The sequence below is a fragment of the Cydia amplana genome, chromosome 22, assembly GCF_948474715.1.
Source record: "Cydia amplana chromosome 22, ilCydAmpl1.1, whole genome shotgun sequence".
Classification (NCBI taxonomy): domain Eukaryota; kingdom Metazoa; phylum Arthropoda; class Insecta; order Lepidoptera; family Tortricidae; genus Cydia; species Cydia amplana.
Genome location: NC_086090.1, coordinates 403171 through 429820, shown reverse-complemented (window position 1 = coordinate 429820; position 26650 = coordinate 403171). Strand labels below are relative to the sequence as shown.

The 26650-nt window shown below is 33.9% G+C and overlaps 1 protein-coding gene across 11 annotated transcripts in view; it reads right to left on the bottom strand.

The window, feature by feature from the left end:
* The window catches only part of LOC134658372 (zinc finger and BTB domain-containing protein 24), a 133370-nt gene that overhangs the window by 21533 nt on the left and 85187 nt on the right, over window positions 1-26650 (bottom strand). For all 11 annotated transcript variants that reach the window (XM_063514027.1, XM_063514029.1, XM_063514022.1 and 8 more), the window contains one exon: window positions 21480-21711. In XM_063514027.1, the coding sequence (XP_063370097.1) occupies window positions 21480-21711 (232 nt within the window). The remainder of the gene's footprint in view (window positions 1-21479; window positions 21712-26650) is intronic.

Below are 26650 nucleotides of genomic sequence, written 5' to 3'. Positions count from 1 at the left end.
TCAGTTTTCAAAAAAATGATCTGTACAAATGCAAGATAAGAAGACGTGCTAATAGATACCAGTACTTGTTATTTCTATTACGTAACAAAAGGTGTACAATTTCATCGACTAAATCTATCAATTTTACGTTTTTGCGACTAAAATCGATACCGGCCTCTTAAGTCTCAACTAAATTATCAACATATCGCCCAATTAGTCCATCAGTCATTTCTGTTCTAATAAAGACCTAAAATAAAACAAAACAAATTAAACGTTTGGCCATCGAACACATACGCGAAGCAAACTGGTTTGCCCGTACCATACCGTTAGCTGGCAACATTTTGATGCCTATAATAACATAATGGTGCACTTAGGTCTATCCTACTTCGTCAATCTAAAACGGCCTATGTTGCTTTAAAAACGTGGGAGTTATGTCATTTTAGCATTGTAGTGAAATAGATGTGAGCGCTTATTTTAACTGTTTACACGGCCACGAAATTTGCTAAATCGGGTAAAGGTTTTTGTCAATAATTGACGATAATGTTGCTTGAGCTTTATAAATGAGAAAATTTAATATTTGTATTCGTTTTGCAACTTATCAATTTTAAGTTTAAAAAATACAATAGGGTTCACACTACGTTTTTGTTTTGTCTTGTGAGACTTTATACAATATCATAATGGTAATTAGTACGTCAATATAATCACTAATAGCCCCTATTGTCGTAATTAAATTATAAAAATAAAAGCACCATTCTTTCTTAATTATTAAAGAAACGGCTTTGGATGAATGAAAGAACACTTAAGTAGCAAGTTGCGAAAAAACAAAAGGACGCCACAGGGATTTAAAAACAGAAGGAGCGAGTTTTCGTGTTGTTTGTGGTATTCCATTTTTGAATTTGAATTCGCGTAGTGTCGCGGCTTTTGTTTCTTTTTCGTTTTTGTTTCTAGCCATTAATTTAGTAACTTCAGCAATATCGCAACTCTTCGCTTTCTTCTTATTTTAAACTTTATTAACAAGTAGAAAAGTCGTTTTTGTGACTGCACTATTTTTGAAGCGAGATAAAGAAAGTTATCTGCCGTAATGCGTTTATAATTACTTTTGCTTTAAACGATTTTTATTTAAAATGTACGCTCTGCATCTGTTGTGTTCAGATGTTACCGAAAATCTCGGTAAAAAATCGGTAAAGTTATTGATGATCGAGTTCCGGTTTTTTGCCTGAGACTTTATGGCCGGATTGGTACCACCTGTTTTCTACCGGTTTTTGGTTTAATTTTGGATGTTTTATTACTGTGTAATTATAGGTATTGAACTTTACATTATGATTTTGTTAGTTAAAGGTTAGTTAGTAGTTATTTGGTTTTGATCACAGTGCTCATAAATAGTAACATTTTTGGACACAATTTTTTTATCGTATTTTATTAATTTCCATTCAAACTTAATGACTAATTCAATTCTAATACGTATTTTCATTTATTCATCGCAATGTAGGCATGGGACATATGTAATTACATACAGCACTAATATTGACCCTGAATAGGGTATAATGATTAATAAAAGTCAATGTGATCTAATCTTAATAAACATAAGTGAAATAACTTCAAATCGAAACGTAGCTAAGAATACCTACCTGTAATATAATGTGTAAAATCCACACAAAATAAACATCCTTATTACAATTACTTTAAGGACTATTTCGCTTTGATTCATTATAAACGTGAGACGAGACAATAATGGACTTAATAAAGAAATGAAACGCAAATGTTTTTCTCAAGTATGTCATTTAAAAGCAGGAAACCTGTTTTTCACCGCCATATTGTTTCTCTAGTCTATGGCTAATTGTGATGTAAAGCGCCATCTTTGTTTTACAAATGGCGACCTCGATTTGTAATGCGGCTAGTCTATGGGTTTTTGTTGGGAAAAAGTTTATTGTGTTGCTATTAGCGATGGTTGGAGAAAACATACATGAATGCATGATGTAAATATTTATCTAGAACAGTCGACGTCAAAAATATGTGTACACTTTTGTACATTATTCCTTTGTAATACGACAGAAATAATAAATATAATAAATCTTTATTTACTTGAAACCTAATATAGAAAGTATTACAGCCTTATACAATTACAAAGGACAAAGCCTGTGACTCAGGATTCAGCGATTCCTCCGAGGAAAGTGGTACAAGTTATTTTATAAACTTAAGTACTACAGGAACAAAAGAAGTAAAAATAAAAATAAATACTACTAAGATAGAAAGGGGAAATGTAAAGAGTCTAGATGATATACATATATTCTAAACAAAAACAAAAACGGCTGTGTGTGTGTGTGTGTGTGTGTGTATGGGTGTGATTATATAGGACTTGCGTATTAACATGGGGTTTGTTACGTGCGCATTAACACTAGTTTTCCGGGAAAATAGTTATTAAGGTGACTATTTGATAGTGTTCAAAAGTGATTCGGAAAATGTAAACATATATAATACGTCGACTGTACACAAATCATTCATGATCTCATTGAAAGTATGTATATGTCAACGGTGTCTTTGGGGTCAACTGCAAGCTGCAAGCCCGCCACATTCCTACTAAATAAAATAAAAAATTAACAACCTTAGTAGGTAAAATCCATGACTACACGAAAGGAAATTAATTACGTTAAATATAACGTTCATCACAGCATAATGTTAGTACAACAGAAAACCATTGAATCGCCATTATCAACAAAGTAATTACATACATCAAGATTTAACAATCAAATCTTAAGAACAACCCTTCACAAAAACTTAACCCTAAAATGCCATATGGTAACAATGGAAGTAAAAACAAAAAAGGTTACAATTAATATCGGTAATTAATAATTCTTTGTAAAAGTAATAAAAGCTAATTGGTGGGACTTTTTGTTTCTTTTGACGCATCGTCGAGTTCTTTCGCTTCGTTTTTTCTTTGATTAGCTTTTTTCTTCACACTTCGTTTGAATTAATTTAATTAAAGTTGAGTTATCTTCTTTTATTAACGGAATTTGTTAGACGTTTATTAGAACTTATAATAATAACTGTCATTACCCCTTACGGTGTACCTACCCCTCACATTTCATTATTGTCAAAAGAGGCTCTAGGTGTTGGCTTCGGCTTCGAGCATACCTCCCAAATATCTGGAACACCATGTTCCGTGATGGGAAATATTGTTAATCTATGTTTGTGAATTGGTTCAAATATTAATGTGATACCTTAGTTATAGCTATTTTATACGGAGCCTTTCAAATTAAAAAGCATATAATATAAGTATATAAAAAAAATTATCACGTTCCGTATTCCGCACAGTGGTCTGTCTTAATTTATTCCAGACAAATATAATAAGACTATTAAGGAGAAAGCGCAGTAAGCCCGGTTTAATAAGCAATCGCCTAAAAAAGAAAATGTCCCCAATATAATTGCGTAAAAAAGAAAATTTCCTCCCCAATATAATTTCCTAATCGCTGGGCCGAACGTCCTGTTCCGCAAAAAACTCAAACACGACCTTCGGAGCGTCTTGTCAGAAATAGAACTCTATGGACAAGGCCCCTATTTTCTATTTTTAAATTTTTATCTGTGGGTATATTATGACATAGTGATGTTTGAGATAGATTTACGCAGTGGTTAAATATATTATTGATTTTATTTATTAAAATGTAGGTTTTGTGTGTTACTAAATATTTGTAAAAAAAGTTGTAATGCAAGTTGTATCAGACACGAAGCCATGCATAATAATTTTGATTGTAGATGTTTTTCAATAAAGCCCCTACAGTGTGAGTTTTTTAACTTTATTAATTGTAATGAAATGATGAGAAACATATTTCAGACGAATATTGGGATAAATATCGCGTGCGCCTACTTTTAAGATGAAAAAAGGAGCAAAAATAGTGTTAGTTTAAATGTAATTTAAGAGACTTGCGAGAAGCAACAGAAAAAGATTTTTTATTCAAAACTTGGCGTATCCACACTTCGCCAGCACATGATGTCAATATTTACTCAGGGAAAAGAAGGCGGCAAAAAATAAATTAGGCAAAAGCTCATTTTGCCCTAAAATCGTCACGACATCTGCGGCCCGGAGCGAGGGAGGGTGATTTCTTTCCCATTACTATTTGAGTGGATGTGGGGCATCGCTAAATGCAAAATGGCGGACTAGGGTGATTTTTGGTGATTTATGTACGGAATTTTAGAAAAAGTACATATTAGAATCTTAAAGGAACCACTTTTAATTAGCATTAAGATTTTTGTCGTCGAATTGTGATGATTGCAATGGATTGCATAATCTAGATGTACTTTCTTGGATGTTTTATTGATTAAATTTAGTATAAAATATTAAAAATAAAAACGATTTCAATTTCGATTTATCTAATGTCCAAATGCCCTTATTGGTCAAAATAAAATATCAAAGTTAATAATCGTATATAGTTACAAAAATATTATTTGTGCATTTTTTTGTAGAACATGATATAAGTAAATTATATTGATGATATAAATGATATAATTAAAGATAAAGAAGTGTTTCTTTTGGGCAACTAGGACTTGCCCTTGAGTTGTTTTTCTTATAATTTAATAAAGGGGAGATGATTGAAAGAATACTGGTTATATTTCTTATAAAGCAAGGGTTGACCTTTGGTTTACTTTAAATTTAGAATTTAAACCATCGTATAACTTTGTTAAAATATTTTTCCGTTTTGAAGAAAACCTTTGGAACTTTGACGAACAGTGTAGCTTTTGATTAAGTAGTCCTTTTATCTGTTTTCTTTTATATTCGGTGATATTAACAAAAACTAAAAAGTCAATTTAGATCAGAATATTACTTATTATTCAAAAGAGCTTCGTTCACTAACTGCATTTATCTTAACAATCAACTTTTCAGCAGACATTTTTAATATAATCACAACAGAGTCCAACCTTTCAAACGCTGCGCTGTAAGTTTTTTACTCCTACACATAGTTCCAAGTTTTCTTTAGTGAAATTGTATTTCATTCATTAAAATTACAACGATTATTGTTCAATTGAATTTGTTGTAGTATTTTTTGCTGTCGTTGGTGAAGAATTGTATTTCCGATTGATGATGATGATGGTGAAGATGAATGAATGAGTATTTAATGTAGTTATAAAGTAGACAAACAATACTTTGGATAACAAAATCAACTTTATTATTACTAAAATTTTGTATCATCAAGTCTGAGTTCATCTATAGATGTAAACAGTTATCTAGAGCATGTTTCGACAAACTTTTATCGGGGATAAAGGCCTGTTAGTAGTCAAATTTAGTTTGCTCCTAATAACTTCATTCTCTAAAAACTTTTTTACTTACCTACTCAGACATTTTACATGACTTTTAATGGTTTTCTCGGAACTAAATTAAGCTATCATATACTATTGACAATAATTTTCTCCAAAATAATATAAATCATTGTCTAAATGAGAAAACAAGCTGGGAAGAATTCACATAAAACAGAATATTTAAAAAGTAGACAACACCCGAAGTTAGAAACGAAAATGTAAACAAAAAAGGCGAAGTGAAGGAGCCCGGCGCTAATTTCGACGCAAACATTGGAAAAATCAAATAAAACCCGATCGCACGGAACAACCTTTTTTCCATCTCGTTCTGTAAATAAATATACTTCACTTTGGGCTTAAGGTGTTTTGATACTTTTCGATAACATTCTAAGGTATAGTTACCACGGACACGGTCTGTCCCGTACAAATGCATTTAATTTCGTATATTACATTGATTATTTCAGAGTTTTAAGTAGTGTCCGACCGAAGATTAGGTTTCGGTTTCGGTTTCGGCCATAAAATCATGTTTCGGCCGTAGTTTCGGTTTCGGCCAAATAATGGCGGAACCTTTCGCGAAACATACGAAACAGTACTTCGTACTATGGAACTAAACTATGTGACAAAGAGCAAAAGTTGGGAAGCAAGTAGGACAACAATATTTATATATACAGAAATTAATTGGTTTATTAGAAAACACAATTCCCCTAATGATGGCGCCACTGGACGGTCGACGCAGTCTTAATATGTGTATAAAAGCGGTTTAATGACATTTTTACAATGATTTTAATAAATCTGCAAAAGTTTCGGTTTCGGCCGAAACTAGAGCCAATGCCGAACCTTCAATTTCGGTTTCAGTTTCGGCAAAAAACATGTTTCGGTCGGACACTAGTTTTAAGTCGATGATTTTTCTGAGCATTTTTTAATCCCTTGTCACCGAAAAAGAAACTCTTTTACCTGCAAGTCTTCAGAAATTCACGTTTGTACAAGACAAGGTACCTATACCTACTGCTTTGTGGAATTTTTCACAAGAATTTAACGTACTTATACATTTCGTTAGCTTTAGTTATCTATTTTGCTACCTTACTGTTCATTTAACTAGCTAGGTACATATCTACCTAGCTAGTTAATAATACCTAGATCTAGATCTACAGTTGTAATAAGAAATATGTAATTGTGTTTTAATGACAAAAATATATTTCATAAGTTGAAATTGGAAACATTATCAACATGCAATTTATATTTGTATTATTAATAGTTTTAATAGCTTTTGTGATCACGGGACTGATCTTTTCTCATTCAAAATTTATTACATAGTAAAAGTCGTAGCTCGTAGCAAAGTAACGCATGTACAACGATGCGCCAAAACCACAAGGTTATTCAATAAATCTTTTATTATTGCTACAATCTTAGTTACACTTTGTAAACTTCCTTTTTCAAATACAGTGATTCACTCCAACGTGAAATATATAATATTAAAACACATTTAACATGAAAAGGATTGTTTTTGTTACTACGGTGCATATAGGTACCTATCGTTCTTTTCATTTCATAACTATAACTTAGAACATAATACGCAAATACCGTGTCATCCTTTATTACAAGTGTCCTTTACTATGTTTGTACTCTATATTTGTAATAAAATAAACAGAGTACTTTTACAATTAAAATATTTTTGTATAGAATGGCTAAAATATTAATAAAGTATCAAGAATCTCGTGCGAAGTACTTAATGCCCTCTTTTCTAGAGGGTAGGACAAAGACGTGATGGAAAATGAAAAAAAGCGACAGAAAAAGATAACAGATTCCCTCTCAGTTAGTCTAATGATGGAAATTACGCCTATTTCGTATTGGCTGCCGTTTGCTTTGTTTTTTCTTCGTTTTACGTGTTTCCAATTTGAAGGTGAATTTGTACTTGAGTTTAATTTTTACCTTTTGTGTTAGAATGGAATTATGTTTTAATAAGATTTGATAATTAAGTTTTATGTGTATGTGGGTTCGGAAAATTGAGTTGACTGCGCGTTTAACCTTTCACATGTGTGCGTGCGGTGGTAAAAAAACATGCATTTACACCTGTGTAAAGATGAAAAAAGATAAATGAAAATTATCATACACAGACAAGAGGTTTTTAAGTAAGAGTATGTATATATATTATAATATACCTACTTAATATATCTTATCTACCTATATGAATATAACATAACTCATTTGGTTATAATGTTAGTCAAACTAAGTAGCTTACTAACATACCAAATCCTATTTCTGACATTCACTTCGCAAAAGAAGTCAAAAACAAGAATTTCTGTATATGTCATATATTTCATCGTGCCTACGAAAACCACACGAGTGTATGACTAAACAAACAATTTTTTAATATTATATACCTAACAAATGTTATTTAACGTCAAAGTCCAAAAGTTTACACTTTTAGATCTTACTCCTTTATAATAAGGCGAAATAAGAATACATATTTTTGATCTAGAGTGCACATAGGGCCCCAATCCCAATCCCCAGTGGGCTAAAGATTTTTCACCCGGACAAATTTTTCCATTATAACATTTCTAAAAATGATAAGATGGATTACGTGCTCCCAGAGGTGCGGGGGAACTTATCCCTTTCTCGTGGTTTCTGAATTTTAATATTATGATAGGTAGTCAAGATTTGAAGATGGCGGGTTTGTACCTACGAGTATTATGAAAGTAGTTAGAAAAATATTTTTAAATTAATGACAAAGTTTTTAATGCAAAGGTGGTGTTTTGGTGTAGGTACAGCATATTATTTAATCTAAAATAATGATAGCAGCTTTACTTGTTATTATTTATATATCCATTTGTTTAATTAATCTTTATTATAAAATATAAGATGGTACAAATGGCGAACTTAATGACCGTTAATGCCATAACGCATTCTCTATCAGTCAACCAATGGTCAATATAATATTTCCACAGTATGGTATTTATTACAAATAAAAGGCTTCTTATTTACCGATTTCAACAGACACTAACTTGTAAAAGCTAAGTAATGTACAATGAATAGTATTTGTAGTGCTTTCATACTGTAGCCACAACTATCATAAAATGTTATAAAAAATCCACATACATTTTTTTACACAATGTTATTAAAACAAAGCCTAATTACCAAATAAAAGTAACTAACCACAAACAAAACCTTTTGCCGATTCAATGCATTAGTTATATTTAAAGGTAATGCATTTCACGCGACCGCAACACCGCGGTTGCAGCATAGAGAATTTATAATATTGCATGTTTCCTACATTTTAATATTTGCTAAAATATAGGTTTTCCGCATACCGTAGCGCGTATGAATGGAAACTAGCGTTTTGTGAAAATTTTGTGCGTTAATTTTGAAAGAATGGACCAGTGGGCGTGGAAAATTGAATGAGATAATTTGGTGTCCTTTTAAATGCCAAAAACAATATAATTTTTAGAGGAAAATTAAGAATGTTCCTTAATTTCAAGTTCCTTAATCGTCTAAGACCTTCGTCTTGTTTTACTTACCCATGTAATAACTATTATCATGAAAATTGATATTATCACAAATTGTCACTTAAATAACAAAAGTCACTAGCAAATCAATCAATGATTTTCAAAACGTCGCATCTCGGTACTAAATCTAAACTGAAATACCACCTTTATTTTAATTAGTAATGGGTTATTAAATTCTGTTTGATTTTAATCGACAGAATTTATCTTACCAAAACAAATACACGAGAGGAAAACAATATAGGTAGGCAAATACATTACCTATACAAAACATGCACAAAAATGTTGTGGTATAGGCAATGGGTACCAATATCGGCTTTTTGCTAGATATATGTAGATGTCGTAGTCAGATCGTATAATCCGCCGTATTACATTACTGCTAGCCGTTTTCAAAACAGGGGCGTTTTGAAATGCGCCGGTTCGACGATTAGCCGGATTGTCATTGGCGTCATTGCGATACGTTTTTCAATAAGGCGGCCTACGTTTAGCCGCATCGTACTACTATTTAGATTGTAGAGTGACCAGTTCTTTCGGTCGCCTACGTAACCGGAGTTTGACAATGTTTGCAATTTAATTTATTTTTACCATGGTCCCACCGCACTACATGTATTACTTTTCCAAAACATTTCCTTCACAACTTAAATAGACGGAGCTCCGCTAAGCGGGGCTCCTATTTCTGGGCGGTTTGCCCTTCGGGCATCTGAAGCTACCTAACGAACCTAACCTACTTACCTACTTACGCTTTTTTCCCCAAAGTGTAATGTTTTCACGGACGTCTCACTAAATCAATAGGTAGGTAGGTTAGGTTCGTTAGGTAGCTTCAGATGCCCGAAGGGCAAACCGCTCAGAAATAGCGGGGCTCCGTCTAGTTAAGTTGCGAAGGAAATGTTTTTTGAAAAGAAACAGTCCAACAAACTCCAGATTTGATGGACACCCCAGCGTTCTTCATAGTTTGTTGTTGTTATGTCAGGCAGCGCCACGAGTGTTAAAAATGGGAACTAAAAACTGTCAAAGCGGCGGCTAATGACTCGCTGTATTACATTACGGCTAGCCGTGTTGAAGAACGTATGGCGCCGAATACATTCCGGCGGATTCTCATTCAGCCGCATTCAATCCGGCTAATCGTAAAACCGCCGCATTTCAAAACGTCTCTGCATTTTAAAACGGCTAGCCGTAATGTAATACGGCGGATTATACGATCCGACTGCGACATAGATATATACCCAGCGCTGATTTTCAGACGGGGTCCCTTTTTGACAGGTCGGTCTTTACATATGATATGACCCTGACAATAACATTTGTTTTGCCTTTGTACCTTCAATCATTGTATACAATTTTATCACAATATTTCTCTTGTCAAAACTTCAACTAGCGTCCTAGGTATCCTAGGACCACTCTGTGTGCTGGCTACCCCTCTGTTGATATACATGAATTAGGTATGGCGGGGTCACGGGAGGTCAGCCGTCCCAATACCGCTAGCAGGCCCTATAAGGGACAACTAACAATCTATGTATTACGTGTATGAAAAGCTGATAAACATACCTATGACAAAAAGATGTCAAAAACTTGAACGGTGTTGCATAATAATAAGAGCCATTTTGTTAAAGGTTAAAGGTAGGTATTTTGACAGATCAAATTGTTATAAATTATTGTTTGATCAACTAAACCGATGTAAATGTAACTGACTGAATTTAAAACTTACTTTTCTTTTTCTTTGTTATAAAAAAACCGGCCGGATTTTTTTGTCTTAGCTTCTCTTGATGAATTTTGACTCTTGATGACTCTCTTGCAAACATCAAATAATAAGTAAGCTTTATTTTTACTTTTCTTTTAGTATTGCCTCAGGTACATGTATTTGTGACCTCAATGTTAAGTTTATTATCATTATTATCATCAACCTGTATTTTTGGTTAGGTACCCAATATGATAGCAACCTTTTTATTTTCATATCTTTTTTGGGTATTTTTCCTAAATAATTTAAACTTTTCTTTGTGACTCGCATCGTTGTTTACATACAACAATATGTGCTTTTGATTAATCAAGTTTTTCGTACTTTTTATAGTTTAGTTATATGTTTTGTTTCTTCATCATTTCCATTAGATATAATCATCAGGCATCCGCGTCCTTTTTAAAATGCAATGATCATATTATTTCTTTTCTATTTTCATGTCAAGTTTTTCTTGCCTTATTTGGCCATTTTCCTGTGTGACTGCATCGTTGTTTCTGTATAATCATCACACATCTTTCTTTTATTTATTGCCTTCCGTGCATGTGTTAGCGATTTATCTATGTTGAATATATCATCATTATAATCATTGACCTGTAATTTTGGTCAATAAATTTTATATAAACCTTTATTTATCCTCCTTGTTTTTTTCCCTCTAAAACATCAACTTTGTGATTCGCGTTGTGTCTATATAATCATCACGCATCCGCATTATTATTCTTTTATTTATTGCCTGTGTTTTAGTAAGTGCATGTGTTAGCGATTTATCTATGTTAAATATATCATCATTATAATCATTGACTTGTACTTTTGGTCAACCAATTTTGTCAACATTTTTTTTATAGGTACCTTCATAGCAATTTTTCCTCTGAAACCTCAAGTTTTGATTCGCGTTGTTTCTATATAATCATCACGCATCCGCGTCCGTTTTTCCCAGCGCAGTCATCGGGCAGCGTCGCAATGATTCTATTGATTTTCAGTACCACCCCCCACCCCCACCCGCGGATGGACCAGTATATATGTATACGTGTAAATAATTGACGGTGGGGAGCCGAAAAGAGCAATTATGTTGAGGTAGGCTGAAAACTATGTAATTTATCACGCATGCGTTAATGATTTTGCGAATATATTATTATTCACTGGGACTAAAAAGAGTATACTAAAGCTTAAGACCTCTGATATTTCGGAATTGTCTTTATCCTGTTGAAGACTGGTTAAAGTTAATCTTTTAGCTGAACGATAATGTGTAAAAATCGTTGTATAAATTAGTGTTTTGGAGGAAGAAATGGATGTCTGTGAAGTTGGCATATCAAAGTCCAGCAGATCACGTTTTTTTTGGAGTTCTATTAGCATGCACCATAGTTCTAGAGTTCCTGATACTTTTTAGCAATAGTTCTGGCGTTTTTATCGTAAAAACCAATTCTATGGAATTTCACAAAATGATATGCTAAGTTCACACACTAGCATATCATTTTGTTACTAATGGGATAAAAGGGGATGGAAGCTGAAAAGGACACAGCTTTTAAAACGAAGGTGACTAGGTACTGTTTGACAGGACTGGACAAATGTTTGACAGCTTGAGTGTATAAGTCATGATTATCTCACAGGTTATTAGAATATGACCCCTTAAAACGTATGAAGATTATAGATTCAATCATCCCATGTCCTAGAGATGTGAACCTAATTGGAAAAGTATTACCTAAAAATACTGGTGGACTATTATAACGAAACTATAGGTTTGGTTATGCAACCAAACCTATAGTTTCGTTATAATAGTCACTCATGCGAGTGGTGATACATTTGAAAAAGACTTGATTTGCAATAGTTTACTAGTCCTCAATATCGAGTATAGATTCGTACCCTTAATTTTAAAAACGTAATGGATAAGGAAAATTCGATTGAGTAAATTTTATTTTTCAAAAGACAGAGAACTGGACCAAATTATTATGAAATGACCAGACTGTAAAACCAAATTACAAAAAATTCAAGCAATTAATAAATCTTTAGCAAATAAGTACTTTTTAAAACGGTAAAGCAGAGACAACCGAAACTTCTTCTTAATAAAAAAACTTCTCCGTAAAAAGGGATAATTATTAAAATATTTCCTAGCCTTTGTTCGTTCGTGGATTTTTCACCTTGGACTTTTCATTATGATATAAAGTTTCGGCAACTTTGAGCAAAGAGAAATTCTAGTCGCATCCGCTTTTTAGCCAACCATTTTGAAGCTGACCCCTGAATCTATATAAACGATTTCTAATAAGGGATCAATATAAACTGGTTATATCGTTTGGCTGGTGATGTGAATGTATGTCCAGGTGCTCTTTTCTACTTCACTCATCATAAACGTCGTTTTTGTATAGGATTTTAAAGGCGCTTAATACCTTTTGAATAAGAGGCAGTTTTTTTTTCCGTTGAGTTTTCTCGAATACTGGATTATTTTATGGACGTTATTGCTTTTCTTTGGATTCGCTTTATATTATAAGATACTTTTTAATTTATTCTTAAGAATAGTTTAATGGGAAATCGGGGCATGCTTAGGAAGCATTATCAAATAAAATGTGGTAAAGTACTGTGAGATGATAATAAATAAAAATAAAATAAAAAAGCCTTTATGGCCATGTAACTACATAGTTAAAACATACTTAAACACATGAAATAAATACAATTTAAACAGTTATATAACAATTAAATAGTTATAGTTTTTGTAATGTAAGTGAGTGTCACATGGCCCCAGTTAGGGTAAAGGCTTGGAGGATATAATCAAACGGAGACGCCATGTCTGTAATTTTCTGTACAAAACAGTCTGCCGATTTTTGCGGGGGAGGGGAACGTCAAATGTATGCGTAACGTAAAAATAGCCATGTCAGATAAACGTCAGTCCATACATTGTGTATGACCGTTGGCCGCCTATTTTCGACAGAGGGGAAAGCCTGTTAATGGCTACTCCGTTTAGTTGTATCCTCCAAGGGTAAAGGCCTCCTCCATCAGTTTCCATTGTTTCCTGTCCTGCGCTTTCAAGATCCAGTCTCTACCAGCTTTCTTTTGAATTTCGTCTATCCAGCGTTCTTTTGGCTTCCCTCTGCTCCTCTTACCAGTGGGGCCCATCCACTCGGTTACCCGTTTCGTCCATCTTTGGTCTGTGATTCGCGCTACGTGTCCCGCCCAGAGATGTGAACTGTGAGATGATACCTATACATAATTAAAAATAAATTCACCTTGTAATGGTTTTTTTTTCTATAAATTCCCATTTTGATCTTTCAAACACAAATTTTGTTTTTATTCATCCTTTTGTCATATGTGTTTTATTTCCCCAATTTAATTTATATTATGAGTGAATCTAGTATTTCATATTAATATTTTTATATCAACTAAAGAACAACAGTACAGTTTATCCAAAGAAATATTGTAACGCGTTCTTCTAACACTCTTACCAAAGAGTTTTTTTTTTATTGGGAACATTTTTACGTGGGTTTTAAGAGTGACCCAGGGGAACGTAACCATAGCAACGAGTGCCAAGATAAATTTGATCCAACCATATAAAACTTCTGTTTCATCCCGACTCTACATGACAATGGAACAAAGAAACAAAGAAAGAGGCCTTTTTGTCGTAATTTATGTAAAAACGTTCGCGAAGTTTTGCTTCTTTTTATATCATTAATGTCATTAGGGTAATGCTTTCTTTGATTCTGTTGAGAAAGTTTTAGTTTTGTTTTGGATTTATATTTGAGTAGGTACAACAGAAATTCGATATTTGTATAGTTGTCTTAAGATCTGAATAGGTACCTACATATCGAATTATTACATAACTACCTACTAATTTTAAGAAACATTCTTATAAATGGGCCACTTTATTTAAAGTTGTCCCCTACACTTTTTTTCAAAATTGGGATTTGATCTTTCCATTCCGTGACCGCCATACAACGTCTATGAAAAATTAACGGAATGGGAAAAAACCTTGGGACACTTTTTTTCTCCTACTAGGATAGAAAGAGCCCGTGATTCTGATTAGAAATAACATACAAATTCTCAAACTAAAATAATAAGTGTAGAGGACAACTTTAAATAAAATGGCCCAAATACATATTGTGTATCTTTAGGTACATACACAACGGATTTATATAAAATACTAATATAATAGTGAAGTACATGTCTTTTTTTAAACCTATTAAAAGATTACCAAAGACCACGGCCGTGTATTCTTTATTCGAAATAACGAAGGGTTATAGACGAATGGCGGAAAATTATAGAGCGGCGAAACGAAATGGCAAGTGTTGAAGTTTTTCATGCAATTTCAGATCGCTTACGTGGGGAATAGCACGTTATTTACTGAAGAGGGTGAATTTTAGATAACCTATACCTTACATTTATTAAACTTTCAAGGATTTGTTGCCAATGAAAAACTAAGAAAATTTTAGTTTTTTAATGTTAAGTCGCTGTGAATTTTTTGGCAAATAAATTCAAATAAGGTTCACCCGCTTTTGCTCTATCCACTTAGTTAAATATTAAGATGAAACAGAAGCTGATATTTAAATATTTTAGGTAAATATACCCGTCTCGCTAACGGAAGCGGCACCTAAAACTAGTGCGATAAGGACAAGGCGAAAAATCCTGCGTAAAAATCTCAAAAATTGAGGTTTCGTACTCGACTGTTTCCTCCTCCAAAACTTAACCAATCGTAACCAAATTTGGAAAACTAAATGATTATGAAATTATCTGTGTCGGATCGTTTTGCTTTTTTGGCTAATTGATATCAGTTTTGAATACCACGCCTCTCATTGCGGCATAGTCAATTAGGCAATTTTGGCCATTTTTGAAGGGCTCTAGCGCCTTAAAAAATAAAAATATCAATAAAAGCAAAATAGTCCGACACAGATATTGACAATAGTAATCTGTGTTGAAAAAATCATTGCTCTAGCTTTAAAACCCACGGAGGAAACAGTCGAGACCGTTTGTATGGAGAAATGACCACTCCTGTTGGCTCTTAATTACTTATTGAGCTTTATGAAATTGTACGTTTTTGTAATTTATTTTTTAAATTTAATTTATGATGTGTAATCTTGAGTAGCGCATTAAAAAAAACAGGAAAATCGATAAAAGTTACCTTTTTTTAGCTACCTCTTGGTTATGGAGTAGATTTTTTTTTAATGGAATGTAAAATTGTTAAAACCATTTAAAACATCAATAAGTACGTTCCATGTTCATTAACAAACCCACACTTGCTTGAAAAACACTCAATTGTTCACGTGTGCTAACAAACAATTAACAAATTAGTACTTCCGATTGAAAACAATACCGTCATGGCCGCAACATGGAATTAAAAAAGAAAAAAAAAGAGTCATTATCACTGGCAGCCAATAATCATCGCTTGGAAAGTATTCCCCTTGCTTGCTTAGCGTAGGCGAATTCACCGCTTCTAACCAGTTTTAAGTTGATACATAGGTATTAATATGTTAAGTCTAGTTTTTTTTTTGTACGTAAGTACAAATAATAATAAACCAAGTGAATTGGGTCTAATTACGTTTTCTGTTAAAAAGCGCATACTATTTTAAGAATTTAGTAATAAGAAATATTTTTAATGTGTTTTTTGTTACACAATTAGATTAGGTATAGTATTTTATGCAACCGTTGTTTAAGAGAGGTCAAAAAAGGCGAGTGGTGTGAGTAACAATTTGAGGCGAAGCCGAAAATTGTTAATAAAGACGCCACGAGTATTTTTTGACTCAGTTAAACAACGTTGCATACAATACTTTTCTACGACCAAGCACTTACTTTGAAATGAAATTGTAAATTTAACAAATATTTTTAATTCAAGAAGTAGCAAAACTGGAGGGTACGGGCGAGAAAAGAATGAATGAATGAATGAAATTAAAAAAAAACATGTCTATGGTTCACTTATTTGTCAGAGATGACATTTAAAATAAGGTTGGTAACACTGTATTTCATTCAATATTTTTTAAGTGGTCATTACACGATGTATCGTAAAATCGCCAAAAAGATACTGCGTGTATGCACAAATTCTTTTTGGGGAATAGACTAAAGACTTGTCTTGACAATTATAAGGTAGGGTTTTAAAGGTGTGTGCACGACCCTTTAAATGACAAATAAAAGTACGGGAGTAGAAAAAAATATTTAAAACATGTTTAAACGTAATTTCTAACGAAACAGTCATTGATTTGCTTTCCATGAATGTACCTATTAAGTAGGTACTTTTAGGAATCTTTTTTGTTTTAAAGTGTCATACTTTCATCGAATGATGACATTCCGCACTTTGTCATTGAAAATTCCATATAGCGTGGTCTGACTATAGAGGTGTTTCTTAAAAAAAACTATCATAGTCGATAAAAGCCTTATAAAAAACCAGGCTCAATTTATACCTAGCCTCAATTGAGCCTGCTGTCAAAATATGAAAGCGCATCTTATATTGGTTATTGTATAGCCTGACCAGTAATATATGATAATTGTCAAGAGGGCGCTGTTATTCTCATGTATAGGGTGACAATTCAGTGTAGTATGAAAAAATTAGTTCCAGTGAAATTCCGCAACATGGCGCACCCTCAATAGATCCTGGTTCACCTATAAATGTCCTAAGTTCTCGGTAAGCGTTGGTAATCAACAGCTATGGCTGTTTTAATTGCTGGCTGCCAACTTGTCTGCGACTTCGGAACGTGCGAAAAAACGTGTAGAAAAAGAATGGGTGTTCGATATTTGAAATATTTGAATAGTTTGATTTTAAATTTGGAACAGTACAGAAAAGTTTTTGTTTAGGATTTTGTACCTATTGTCATTTCTGTTGGTTAGAAAGAGGCAAAATTTAATATTGATTTGTAAGAGGATGCTAAGTTTTATGTATGAGTGGATAAAACCTTTGTCGATCAATAAGTTGCTTCTATCATAAAATTCATAATCATGCATTAATAAATCGTTTCAATCAATCAATCAATATCATTTATTTGCAAGAATACTTAATTATAGTTACAGGATGTTCTTGTAGAAAAATGTCCAGTATTCTATCGTAATTAAACGATGCGCAAATTTTGTAGTACCTAACGTAAATTTTTAGTCCAGCACATGTGTTAGACTGAAAATTATTATGTTATTAAATTTAATTTTAATACATGAAATATAGCCAATTAGATAAATAGATTTCACTCAAGAAATTGTATAGCACATTTCATTACATCAATAAAATTGGACTAATATCAGTACATTATTATATTACATAAAATTTATATTTAATTGGATTTATAATAACTAAAATTAATTTATTGCATTATTGTGCTCAATATACTGCTTGACACTATAGAAACAGTGTTCTAATAAAAAGCTTGTCATTTACTTCCTAAATTCAGTAGTGTTTAGACATCTTAAATTGACAGGCATACAGTTATATAGTAGGATACACATATTATAGGCGTTATTTTTGTATATAGCCGTGTTGCATCTTGGCTGATATATTAGATTTTAATATTGAGTTCTCTGAGTTCCTGAGAAGAACTCAGCCAGCCTATTATGGATAGCTTTATCCATCTTTATCCACGTGATAAAATAACTGTCACTGTTTAACACCGTGGGAAAGAAAGTGACGGACACCGTTTTATCACGCTGTCACGTAGACAAGAACGACCATCATATCCGTACAGATCTCATTTTAAATATGTCTGGGCGATTCTTTACAAATAGACACGCTTTTAAAATATACATGCAAGGTAATGGTAGTATCTTTAATTCCTTAAAGAGTGGTCGGCAACTGTCGTCCACCCAAGCTCCCATTATTGCGCGGATGCACTTCTTTTGTAACAAGAGGACTCTTTCGGCATCTACAGAATTGCCCCAGAGTAGCAATCCATAATTTAGCACCGAGGACACATAACCATGATAGGCTGTAATCGACGCCGCAGCATTAATAGTGTGTCTCAGTTTTCTTAACGCAAATACGAATCGATCTAATCTGCTGCAGACATAATGGACATGCTCCTTCCAATTTAGATGTTGGTCAATATATAATCCCAAAAATTTAATATTTTCACAACTCGATATAGAAAAATTATTATAATTGACATTTAATTGCAATGGATTACTATTATATGAATGAAATTGAATAAAGAATGTCTTTGTCATATTTATATTTAAACTATTATGAAATGTCCAATTATATATGTCAGCCAATGCATCATTAATATTATTTTCGTATGATAGAATATTCTCTCCCTTTACTAATATTGTACTGTCATCCGCGAATAATATGCACTTATGGGGAATATTAAGAGGAAGGTCATGCATTTATGTATACCAAGAATAAGAGGGGGCCCAAGTTGCTCCCTTGAGGTACTCCAGTCTTAATTTCTCGAAAATTTGACCGATATTTAACCTTAACAAAATTATTCTTAACTTTCTCAATTTTTACAATTTCGGTACACTGTTTCCTATTAGACAAATAACTTTTTACCCATTGAAGTGCTACTCCTCTAATTCCATAACATTCAAGTTTTTATTGACAACTGATTAATTGTCTTAAAACTGTCGAAAATATCTTCACATCATTATAAGCAGCGGAAATATCTAAGTGGAGAAGTGTTTAAAATTATCTGAACATAACTTTATCACCAAGAGAATAAGAACTTGTATAGATCATTTTGAAAACCTCGCCTAGTTAGCCAGTACTTCTGTTGCTGATAGCGCTGATGCTGACTGTACTAATATAAAAAACCGGCCAAGTGCGAGTCGGACTCGCGTTCCAAGGGTTCCGTACAGTAAGTCCGACTCACGCTTGACTGCACATTTCTGATAGGTTTTCCTGTCATCTATAGGTAAAGAACTATTTTGTGTATTTTTTTCAAAATTTTAGACCCAGTAGTTTCGGAGATAAGGGGGGGGGGGATGGTAATTTTTTGCCTATTTTCTTAAATAACTGCTAAACTATTTATCCAAAAAGTATAAAAAAAATATATTTGAGATTCTTACAATGAGCTCTTTCATTTGATATGTAACACGATATAGTTTGAAAAACTTTATTTTTTAATTTTCTCTTTTACCCCCCAAAAATGGCCTCCATATTTAAAATTCATTTATTTACGTTACACGTACATCTTTGGGTCACAAACTTACATATGTGTGCCAAATTCCAACTTAATTGGTCCAGAAGTTTCGGAGAAAATAGGCTGTGACAGACGGACGGACAAACAGACACGCGAGTGATCCTATTAGGGTTTCGTTTTTTCCTTTTGAGGTACGGAACCCTAAAAAGTAACAAAGATATCCTAACCTCGATCTATTCTGTATCAATTAAAATAATGCATTGTTTGCAAATTCAAATCCCACCTAACTAACATTAAACATCATCACAAATAAAAACTACTCGCAAACCAAATGAACGAACGCTAAAAATTCCCACATAAAATAAATGGTTGAATTCATAATGAGCATACAAATAGAGCGGCCGTCCGCCATTGGTTACTTCAACGTGGAAAAACACGTGAATTTTTTTCTAAACCACGTAGAATGTACGTTGCGTCGCGAGGCGCGCTGCGATTGGCCGCCCGCCGCTCGGCCGCCGGTCATTGGACAATTTTTTCCCGCTTTTCACGTATACGCCGCGTTTTTTTACTCGAATCGGTGGCCAATCGGGCGCTGTTTAGTTTTTAATTATAAAAGTTGCTCTAAGCGGCCAGTATTTTAGTTATCGAATGCACGTTTAAATTTAGAATGTTGTCTGTTGCGTTTCGTTTTACGATGCCAGCGTCCGTTATAGATGTTCAAATGTAAGTATAAAATATAAAAGCATGAGTTTCCACGTAGGTCGTAGTAGAATGATAATGAAGGTTTGATATAATTATGCATTAGGGATATAATGTGATGTATTGAATGATTACATGCAAGCTCTCAGTCCATGGTTATAAAGCCGTAGCATTAAGAAAAATGACAAAGCGTGTTAACGTTGGTATTGTCATAATGATATCTAATTTAGTTTTCCTGACATTCAGTGTAGGTAACATGAATTTGTCATGTTATATAGGTATTGTAATAGCCGTTGTTTTTTCCTTAGCCATTTTTTTTATTTAGTTAGTTATTATTCAAACAAGTATAATATTGTTATAATATGTAGGTACGTTTATATACCGTTTCATGAAGTTCATACTTAAATGATTGGGAAAGGTTTAAATCAAAAAAGAACAATACCTTTCTTTAACTCTTTTCAGCTATTCTATATATGTATCTAAAGGTACTAATAGTTTCATGAAATGCTTGATTTTTCTAAGCATTTCATGAAACTATTAACTATTTTCGCACCTAAACGGCTTCTCCCCAGTGTGGACCCTGTTGTACTGGACCTGGTGGTTTGAGCTGAAGCTTTCAAGCACTGCTGGTTAAAGAGACTAATCTGTCTGAAGTCTAGTATACTGCTGCACATGACAGCTGCTTAAACCGCCTGAGCACTTATACGGTATCTCCCCCGTGTGGACCCTGTGATGTGCTGGACCAGCTAGTGGCTGTAGCTCTTGTCAACTGGCATTGGTTAAACTAACCTGTATGCAGCCTGGTGTGCTGCTGCACATGACTGCGCTGCTTGAACCGCCTGTCACAATACGAGCACTTATATGCTCTCTCGCCCGTGTGGGCCCTAATGACCAGGACCAGGTAGTGGCTCTAGCTCTTGTCTACTGGCATTGGTTAAACTAACCTGTATGCAGCCTGGTGTGCTGCTGCACATGGCTGAGCTGCTTGAACCGCCTGTCACAATACGAGCACTTATATGCTCTCTCGCCCGTGTGGGCCCTAATGACCAGAACCAGGTAGTGGCTCTAGCTCTTGTCTACTGGCATTGGTTAAACTAACCTGTATGCAGCCTGGTGTGCTGCTGCACATGGCTGAGCTGCTTGAACCGCCTGTCACAATACGAGCACTTATATGCTCTCTCGCCCGTGTGGGCCCTAATGACCAGAACCAGGTAGTGGCTCTAGCTCTTGTCTACTGGCATTGGTTAAACTAACCTGTATGCAGCCTGGTGTGCTGCTGCACATGGCTGAGCTGCTTGAACCGCCTGTCGCAGTACGAGCACTTGTACGGCTTCTCCCCCGTGTGGACCCTGATGTGCTGGACGAGCTGGTGGTTGGAGCTGAAGCTCTTGAGGCACTGCTGGCACTGGTGCGGCTTCACTTCCCCGCCCAGGCCACGCTGGAGCTCGCGCGCGTGCATTTGCATGGCGTTCTTGTGCATGAAGATCTGGAACAACAGTTAAATGTTGTAGACAACCGTCGGTTTTCTTATCTTATCTGCGAGGGTATAGGGACCATTTCGACCTATGATATTTTATGCGATTTGCATCATATTGTTAACCGACAATTCGTAAATAAAGTCATCATTTGTCTGGAAAACGCTTTTTAGTGATAAGAACTGCTTCCACTGTTTTTTGTGATGTTATTTTTCGTGTAAATAAAAATAAATAGTAAATAAAATAAAAGTGCAAAGACTGTCCATAGTTTTTGAACGTAACAATGTAGATTTTTGCTTAAAAAATGCCGACACTTTTAAAAGTTTTATATTTTTAATAGTATAATGAAAGGCATTAAAAAACGAGACGAAATCGAATTTTATTTGTTTATGTCATGTTTTCTGGCTTCTTAATTGAAAAACCGCAATGTTTGTAACAAAACACGAGAATATAAATAGTATAGGTACATATTAAAAGTGTACATTAAATATAACGTACATTTGTGCAACCAGCTATAAAACCGTTATAAAACCTAAGCGTTTTCTAAGCACAGCACAAAGCATTGCATGACGCAAGCTACGATAAATAATATTAAGTCCCTATAATTCCGTTTATCTGACTTAGCGCTGGAAAGCAATTTCTTTGAGCTAAATTATAGGACGGCGCGTGAAACTTAACGCCGTCTGTATGTATGTAACATATACGTACTTACACAGCATTGTTTGCATGTGTGTGTATATGAGGTTTTTGTCGAAAAGTCGCGTTGTCGTCGTGTATTTTTATTTAAGTGTCCGACCGACGTTTCAGTTTCGGTTTCGGCATACAAAATCGTTTTTCTGCCAAAGTTTCGATTTCGGCCGAAACTAACTTCTACGTAATTTCACTTTCTATACATCTTTCTCGCACTTTTATGCGAGTACGAGCGAAATGCATAGATAGAAAGTTACGTTCTCGATTATCGTTTGTGGATTTGTTAGATGTATTTTCCGATATTTTTTTTTTCTTGTATAATAAATTCCGATCGTCTTTTTTCCCTGTATAAAAATTTCCGCACGCCTTTTTTCCCTATAGATATATTTCCTGGTATATTTTTTTTCTTGTATATATAAATCTGAACGCCTTCTTTCCGTATAGACATATTTTCCGATAGATTTATTTTCTTATACACAAATATCTGAACGCCTTCTTTCCCTGTATTTTTTTAACATAATGCAATATTTTATAGTCCTTAATTTTACTAGGGGACAAATTCCCGGCTGTCTTTTTTCCTGATCAGAAATTTTAAAATAGATATGATTCTTGATAGAAAATTATATAATATGTATTCGCATGTTCGCAATTTTGCCCGTTTACGTTACTACCTACTTACACTACAACATAAAAGTTGATACAGATGTAGTGCATAATTACTTTCCATCGTGTTTTATCGAAAAAGTTCGTATTTAGCGTGCTGTTTCAGTCAGCGTCCAAAGGCCCTGTTTCTAGAAAGCTTGTTAGTAAGTTATCTACACGTATAAACTGTATAGAGGATTAATAGGCGTACTTCTGTCAAGTGCCTAACTAAGTACAACGTTTCACTCGTTTGATTTGATTACTGATTGGTAAAATTCCTTTAAAGATAACTAACCATGATACACAAAATATTCCACACAAGATTGCAAACAGGGTCCAAGCAAATAAGAAGTTTTGCCCCTAGTAAAATGAATGACCATGAAATTTTTCGTTAAACAACAAAAATACAGGGAAAGAAGGCGTTCAGATATTTGTGTATAAGAAAATAAATCTATCGGAAAATATGTCTATACGGAAAGAAGGCGTTCAGATTTATATATACAAGAAAAAAAATATACCAGGAAATATATCTATAGGGAAAAAAGGCGTGCGGAAATTTTTATACAGGGAAAAAAGACGATCGGAATTTATTATACAAGAAAAAAAAAATATCGGAAAATACATCTAACAAATCTTCCGCACCATAAATAAAAAATACGAGCAAAACAACCAAAAAAACGGTCACCCATCCAAGTACTGACCCCGCCCGACGTTGCTTAACTTCGGTCAAAAATCACGTTTGTTGTATGGGAGCCCCACTTAAATCTTTATTTTATTCTGTTTTTAGTATTTGTTGTTATAGCGGCAACAGAAATACATCATCTGTGAAAACTATCACGGTTCGTGAGATACAGCCTGGTGACAGACGGACGGACGGACGGACGGACAGCGGAGTCTTAGTAATAGGGTCCCGTTTTTACCCTTTGGGTACGGAACCCTAAAAAACTACAAAAAAGCAGTAAGTGAGCGAACTGTGTCAGAGTTTAGTCGATACTGTTGTCATGTAGAGTTATCTCGCGAATCTTTCTTGCTTTATATGCATGTATATTTATTGAAAACCCTTTGCGGTGCGATTGCAAAGAAACTGCTTCGAGCACGCGATACACTTCGGAACATTTTAAGGGTGCGCTTATATTATTTATCAAGCTTTTTTTTAGTAGCCTGGTTTAGTGTTCCACTGCTGGGCAAAGGCCTCCCCTCCTTTAAGGCCTCTCCTCCTTTTTTTAAGGTAATACGTGTAGTTAATACATTTATAAGTTTATAAATTACAGGAATATAAACCAAAGTAAAGAAAATAAACGAATGGTAACAATCGTATGTGTAAAAGTATAAAAGTATAAAAAAAAACTTAATAATTTTTTTAATTAGGAAGTTATGTTTGGAATTAATCATCAAATGGTCGTGAAGATGATTTAAGATGAAAAGGTAACCCTAGTTTGGCCAATACAGAATATAAATATCATAAAAGGTTTTAAGTCCGCCATTTGCTTAACGATATCCTATATTTTGTGCAATAAAAATCAATAGAGAAACTGCAAAAGTTAAAACTTAGGTATGTTGAAAGTCAAAGTGAAAGTTAGATAGAAAGGTTACAGATTTACAATAACAAATATCAATAATTATTAATTATTACACATTTAATAAAATTAGAAAGATAAAAATCAACAAATAGACGATAAAGAAGTCCATAACATGAATGTAAATAATAAATAATCAAGGCATTAAAAGAAATACTTTCTAATATTCTAATCTATTTAATAAATAATATTTACCTCAGGTAATATCTGCATATGGCGAAACGTTTCAAAATCCAACATTATGGCTGATTTTCGTAACTATACAAACAAATTTAGGAAAAACATGAAACGTGTTGCCTTCCGTAACTCTGAATTAATTATGACAATTCTAAAATAGAACGTGAGAAGGAAAACATAATTAAAACCAACGGCTACGAAAAAATATTTTTATTCAAATTATCTCACTGTAACAGACAAACAGGAAAATATTTTACGTCCAATTAATAAATATTAGTTTCAACTTTTAACATTTTAGTTTTGGTTATATCTCGAAGTTGTTTCGTTATCAGTTACGAAATTCTAGGAATGGGATTAAATAAAACGCGGAAAAAAACAGTAGGACTTTGCCTATCATTACGGGAAACTATGTAATGTATGCTATGTAATATGTAATCTAGTAACGTAATACTATGACAGATAATTATAGTATGTAATGTAACACCATCCTCCACATTGTTAATCGACAATTCGTAAACAGTATTGCGAAGACGTAATCCAAATAAAATATAAAGATTGTAAGCCACTGTTTAGTTTTTAGGGCTCCGTAGCCAAATGGCAAAAAAGAACCCTTATGGATTCGTCATGTCTGTCTGTCTGTCTGTCTGTCTGTCTGTCCGTCCGTATGTCACAGCCACTTTTTTCCGAAACTATAAGAACTATACTGTTGAAACTTGGTAAGTAGATGTATTCTGTGAACCGCATTAAGATTTTCACACAAAAATAGAAAAAAAAAATTTGGGGGTTCCCCATACTTAGAAATGAAACTAAAAAAAAATTTTTTCATCAAACCCATACGTATGGGGTATCTATGGATAGGTCTTCAAAAAACATAGTTAGGAAGTTCCATAGAATGACACTTTAGATAGGTATTAAGCCAGAACTTAAGGGTGGGTATCGTGAATAAATTTACTACTCGTTTTGGAGCGATAAATAGAATTTCCGACTTAAAAAACATGAATGTCCTATTTACTCTTACTGTCAACTTATAAACTACATAGTAGCATTAAGACAACTGTTTTAAACTGATTATGAGCCTTATAGCATGAATTAAATGTTTTTTTTTTAAGTGAACTAAAAGGTGTACCGATTAAATTGTCCGACAGTGCAGCCCTTGCACGCGTGTTAGAAAGTGGATCCCGCCATCGGTATCACGCAACGAAGAAATTGTAAAGAATTTATGCTTTGATACGATATGATAGAGGTTCAATTCCCGGGTGAGGCACGGTGATTTATCGCTAAATGTTGGGAAAATAGTTTTTTGTAATGAGAATAGGAAACATTTTTTAATCATGGCGACTTTTGTTATAAATCTATGTTTCAAGTGTTTGTATAAAATCTTAAAGTGTGACTAGACAGACCTAATAAAACTTCATATATTTTTGATCCAAACAAATGGCAACAGCGAGAGCCATTGTAAAAACAAGCAACGGGTTGCACTCCGGGAGTGCCGGCAGAAGTGAAAACTCAATGACATTGTAACCGATAACTACAGAAATATCTACATTTCACCCGAGCGAAGCCGGGTTTTCATCTAGGTACTTAGTATATTTATAAAGTACCTACTAATAAAAGCTGCCATGCGAATAGGGCCTTACGCTTGTTTAAAATTCGAAATTCAAATTTGTAGCGTTAATTGTTTAAAATTCGAATAGACATTGTAAAGTTACCTTGCAGACCTCGCATCTAAATATATTTGGTCATGGTATTTTGAGTTTTATTCACCAGTACTAGAGTTCACTTTTATTAGCGATTTCATCAAGATGTAGCTTTATTGAATTATGTTATTGAGTGGTCCATACGGTCCTTACGGTCCTTACGCTCT